Source organism: Notothenia rossii (assembly GCF_949606895.1).
Source record: "Notothenia rossii genome assembly, chromosome: 5".
NCBI classification, from domain to species: Eukaryota; Metazoa; Chordata; class Actinopteri; order Perciformes; family Nototheniidae; genus Notothenia; species Notothenia rossii.
Window position 1 is genome coordinate 65,911,738 of NC_136903.1, and position 6,000 is coordinate 65,917,737.

The window sequence follows — 6,000 nt, forward strand, 5'->3', positions numbered from 1 at the left end:
TACAACACTTGTGCTACGGCTGACGTCCATAAATGAACACTTATGATGGCAATTTCCTGTTAAGAACAAGCTCTCACAGCTATCAGTGGAGTGTTCATAAAACTACCAAAACACACGGTTTAGTGGACGCTCCTTTCCACATTATCTAACTTGATTAAAAACTCCAGCTGACAGGGGAGACAGAGGGCTGCAGAGACGGCACTTTGAAAGCCGAGGAGGCGGCAGAGCTGCCTCAAGTCTCAATACGAGTCACCTACCCCCAACACGTCAGCCATTCTGGGCCACTGACCCACAAATAAGAGACTCAGTCAAATCCATTTTGCCCCATGCCGGTCAGAGCTAAGTGTCTTTTAACTCTCTTGAGGGTCATTTCCCCAATATCTCCATTCTCGGGGTTCTTATAGAACATCCTCACTTCAGCCTGCTCACATTAAAGAACAGGAACCCTCGCCTGCAGCAGCTCTGAAGGAGATTATTACTAAAGAAAAAGAAATGCTTGTTTAGCAGCCAGAGAATCGCAGAAGAGGAACATTTGGAGGAGGTATTCTCACTTTGACTTGAGGAGCTGATTTTTATCAAACTGATACTTGTTTGTAAGATAGACTTTTAGTTTATGAGCATATTTAAATTACATTTATAATAACATTTACTCATCTTTGAAAGTGCTTCGGGGACAGAATGATCTGTTCATTCTTTCTAATTTCACGCTTTTCAGTGTGTTCAGTTCAGAAATATGCTTTTTTGTATTCTTCTTTTGCAATTCTGAGAGCATTCTTTTAAACTTTTAGCTTTTAGCTCACAACTCTCCGGTTATATGCAAGCAACAGGTTATAAATATTATGTTAAATGTGGATGTTATGTCTCCCTTGTCTCCAGGTACCAGTTATGTCAAATCCAGAGGGCAGTTTATCAGAAGGAACAGAGTACAGATCACCGATTGGGATGACAGAGGACTCCCTGGCCGTCCTGGAGCGAAACAGAGACTCTGGAGAGCCCTGGGACATCGGGGAGACCAAACCATGCGTAGAGGGCCAGGAACGTGGTGTCTATCTGTCCTGTTTCGACATGCTTCTCACTGAAGATGCCACTTGGCTGGTGAAAGTTTCTGAGGCTTCTCCAGCTGTGGCTGTACCCATGTACCGCATGGAGCCCCAGGAGGAACCAGAGCAGTGCCCCGTCATCGACAGCCAGGAACACGGCCTCTCTCCTGGGCTGGAGGGGCAGGAGGAGGAGCGGTCCCTGGAGCAGGTGCAGAGCATGGTGGTGGGAGAAGTGCTAAAGGACATTGAAACAGCCTGCAAACTGCTCAACATCACCCCAGGTAGGCTGAATTGACCACACCTGCTACTACAGTCCGTCATCTTCACGAGGGGCTTTACTGTTAAGACACATCACTGACAAAGAAAGAACATTTTTAATGCACACAAGATATTTTTCATGAAAAAAAAACCCAAGCCAAGTAGAGGGATATTTATTCAACTTAAGCTACTGGACCAAAATCAACAGATATTTGTGTGGACAGCCCAGAGAAGATGACAGATCTCTTAAATAATATCCTCTCTGACGCACAGGTGTGTTTGCCTGCTCCAGGATCTGTTTAATCCTGACCTTTGCATGCGTTCTCCTGGATTCTAACAGTGATGTTTCTTTCCTGCCGGTAGATAGTGTACACAGTCTTAAGGGCGAGGTCTCTCCTGCAAAAAGCAAACAGAGGAAGCATTATGTATTGTGAACCTTCGCCTGTCATAAAGCTATGAACTCAAGGCATCTGTTCAACTGATTCGAAATATGATGGCATACAAGTGTGATTAACTTGTGGTTTCCGTAAATATATTCTGAATCAATGTCGTAACATAACAAACAAAAAACAGGGAATTTAATTGACTTTACTCAATACTTGAACAAATACGATACAATACAATAGGATAACTGAATTGTTGGATCAATTTTCATTTTCAAAGACAAATATTTAACACAAGAAACAAGGAAAAATACATTTAACATAGCACTAAAAGGAGCACTGATTTACTGCAGGGAGTTTTCTCAATGTTTTCTGTCCTTTTTATAGACCCCATAGAGTGGAACACAGGAAATGTCCAGAAGTGGCTGCTGTGGACTGAACATCTGTACAGGCTGCCCCACGCAGGGAAGGCCTTCATGGATCAGACAGGGAAGGACCTGTGTGCCATGAGCGAGGAGGAGTTCCTCCAGCGCTCCCCGCAGTGTGGAGACACGCTGCACGCACACCTGGACATCTGGAAGTCAGGTGTGTGTGTGTTTATTTAATCCGTTTATCTATGTGATGCAGATCCTACAATGATTGCATTGTAAAATGTCCGGCTGTTAGAAACTGAATTTGCATTTTGAGTGTTTCATAACACAGTATGAGTCCATTTCCTTTATTTAGCACAATATCATCAATTATGTTTCGCAGTCAGAACAATATATAACTCAAAGAGTAACAGGTGTAAGGATAACATTTATTGAAAGAATTTTTTTCTTATGCATTTAAAGTAATTGTCTATATATCTTATCTTTTCAGCTGCCTGGATGAAAGAGAGGTGTTCAGTTGGAGATACAAAAACTACAGGTAAGTCAAACTATATTTAACTGTAATGAATAAAACATGCATGTTATGAATGTATACACATGTTTCATTTCTTAAGAGTACCCTTTTACATTCTGTTTTATCCTATTGATATATATAAAAGTTTCTCCTTCCTGCAATTCACCTACAAATTAAAGTAAATGTGCATTGTTGGAGTAGACTTTTATTACTAAAACGTAGCTTTTGTTCAACAGACACTTGAAAATGAAATGAAATGAAACACTTGATAACGTTTGAGTAGGTTTTATGAGTAAATCTCTACACTGTGGCCTTTAATGTAAAATGTTTTCTTTATATTTCAGCTGGGGAGGATCTTTGGTCCGAGGCAGATTCCTCTTGTTCCGGTCAGCCCATCCATCTGTGGCAGTTCCTCAGAGAGCTGCTGCTGAAACCTCACAGCTACGGACGCTGCATCCGCTGGCTCAACAAGGAAAAAGGTACGTTTTATTACAGTATCAACAAGTATTTTTGACCACATCTCTTTAAAGGAAATTTAAACTACTTGGGCTTTACTCATTGCTGTGTCATTATAAGACACACGTTGGAAGGGAAAGGTGACAAAAACTAATATATTTATAATGATTTATTGTACTTTAACTGCATTCAGAGCCTAAACATAACATTTTAAGAGCTTTCAACAGCTCACAATAATGCATTTAATGTTGTACTTTTCAACTAACACTTCTTTTTTAAATGTAACTCTTATACAACATGTCAAAAACTAACATTCATACTGTATATTAAAGTAGTCAACTTGTTCCCAACGGTTAAACAACTTTCACAATTTAAAATATTAAAACCAAACAAACCAGAAGAGAGCAAACATTAGATTAAAAGTTGTAAACTAAGATTAAAATGGTAAATTATTATGACTGCTTTCATGGCAGGTCATTTTAAACTGTGATGTTAATGAGACTTCTAATTTAAATGAAAGTACAATAAAAATGCCTGATTTGGAAGTCTTACATTGCTCGCTATGTGGCAATTCATAAAAAACAAACACCCATCTGTTGGTTTAATTTCCCCTCTATCACTCACAAACATCTCGTGTGTTTCCCACCAGGTATTTTTAAAATCGAAGACTCTGCTCACGTGGCGAGGCTGTGGGGACTCAGGAAGAACCGACCTGCCATGAACTATGACAAACTGAGCCGCTCCATACGTCAGTACTACAAGAAGGGCATCATCCGCAAGCCTGACGTGTCCCAGAGACTGGTGTACCAGTTTGTTCACCCAGTGTGAGGAAGAGGAGGAGGAGGAGGAGGAGACGGAAACCTACCAAACCCAGAGGACAAACTGTCTCACAATGCACTTGAACACCTATGCACGACATGAAAAGGTGACAGGAAACACCGAAAGACCTAACACACTTTCTCTGCCAACACTGAAGCAACTGAATGAAGGTTTTCTGTGCATGGGCTCGAGAGGAAGAGACAAAACAATGTGGCTGTGGAGGCTTTTCCCTTAATGAAACCAAAGCAGATTAAAACACAAAACAAAATAAACCTGCCTTGTCATTTTTTGCATTATCTGCCTGTTTATCTTTCCTTAATGTGATCTCATTTGACTCCTCACAGCAAACAGTTAGATCTGATTGCTCTCAGGAAAACGCCCACAGCTACATTTGCTTTGTCTTTTTGTTTCGCTCATCTTGACCACTGTCTCTGTTTGAATTAGAGCCAGTTTTCCTGACACAGTTGGAAATGGTGGTTGGGATTGTTTTGCTTGTTTTGGGTTTGGTCCTGGCTGTTGTACTCACAATCAGTCATCTTCTACTGAAACCCATCGACTATCTTTGTATAATCTCAAAAGTACAGAGAAGGAAACCTCGAAGCGAAACCTGTTTCTAAACGAACAGGTGTCATGTCATTACTTTTCCAAGGTGTCACTTTAGGGAGTGAACAATTTCCTTAATATGGTTTCCCTGCTGGAGAGCCCTGCTTTATATTTTATTCTGTTAACTTTTGTTTGTTCTGCCCTGCAAGGCATTTAATGTTGTTGTTTTTAACTATGGAAGCATTCAAAATAAAATAAATAGATGTGAAATAAAAAATCATATCAATAATTACAAAGTATATGATGTAAGCTTGTAAAATAATTCAACTTTGTTTGTAGATCCATGGTTGGACCGTTTACCAGTGTTGTTCAAACTGAATATTTCTAGAAAATGATATGGATTATATATATTTTTGATTCATTTAGCACCATGTTCCAAATGTAGCTCATACAATAGCTTGGTTTTCTATCAATAACTACAACACTAATCATTCTTGGTTGTGAGTTTTGTTGTTGTTGTTGTGCTAATTAGCGTTGTTTAAGTCATTTAACTACATCATAATTTCCCACTAAGAGTTTACTTTAAAGCTATATTATTAAATGAATGCCTTTTCTGAATAATGCACACATTTTGATAATTTACATAAGCAACAGCTGGAGTGGAAAAAAAACATATCTGCATCAAACTTTATACCTAATAGCATTTATACACAAATTGTATTGGATTTATTCACAATTTCAAAGTCATGTATTCGATCTGGATTTATTCATATGAGTATTTATTTCATTCATTATTTTATTACATTTGGAAGTTTTGCCGCTGCTTACTACACACTTGTTATTACTGATAATAACTTAATCCGGAAAATTCCTGAATGTCTGCCTCAGCAAGAATAGGTTATCCAAGCTTCAAACAAGACTTAATAAACTCTGTTTTTTAACTGAATTTGCATCTGTGTCCAACAAAGAAACGGTTTGCAGTGCCTTCAAATACAATGCTCAACAACTCATCTGTAATTTACTATATATACTTATTTTTGCTGTGATATTTCCTGGTTCAGATTTTTTGTTGACTAACTGCTTTTTCTTAATATATTCCAACGGGTTTTAAAATGTGTCATAATTTTTCATTGGAAGTGAACCAGAAGCTCTGTAGTCTAAATCTGCCAAGAAAAAAGGGCCTGCAGCTACAATGAGCTGTGAGTAAGGTGTGTCTTGTGGAAGGTACATTCATCTTTGCTTTTATTTTACAGTTTTTAAATCTCAGAGGGGAAACATTGATTAAAGGGAGCAAGGGGGGTTACAATTTAAGGAGAATGTGTGACACTCTATGTGATTCATCAGCACCACAGTGATTTGATAATCCATTGGAAAATGTTAATTACAGATGGTGGAGTACAAACAAGTGGGAGGAAATTATGAATCGGCCACATCCACTCACCAAAGCTGCCACAAAACAACCGTTTTAGTTCAATATTTAAACTGAGCCCAAGCCAACTCGTCCTCAGCCCTTTCTGGAGGGAGTTGAATACAAATATTATTACAGGAGGAAATATCTATCCAGAGATCAGATCAAAATGTTGCATAGCATATCATTTTACAGAGCGGCCGAGGAA

The 6,000-nt window shown here is 38.9% G+C and overlaps 1 protein-coding gene across 2 annotated transcripts in view; it reads left to right on the plus strand.

Moving 5' to 3' along the window:
* The window catches only part of spdef (SAM pointed domain containing ets transcription factor), a 29,346-nt gene extending 24,021 nt beyond the window's left edge, over positions 1-5,325 (plus strand). For both annotated transcript variants that reach the window (XM_079685633.1, XM_079685634.1), the window contains 5 exons: positions 877-1,321; positions 2,069-2,266; positions 2,543-2,590; positions 2,911-3,045; positions 3,672-5,325. In XM_079685633.1, the coding sequence (XP_079541759.1) occupies positions 886-1,321; positions 2,069-2,266; positions 2,543-2,590; positions 2,911-3,045; positions 3,672-3,850 (996 nt within the window). In that variant the 5' untranslated portion in view covers positions 877-885 and the 3' untranslated portion in view covers positions 3,851-5,325. The remainder of the gene's footprint in view (positions 1-876; positions 1,322-2,068; positions 2,267-2,542; positions 2,591-2,910; positions 3,046-3,671) is intronic.
* The last annotated feature ends 675 nt before the right edge of the window (positions 5,326-6,000 follow it).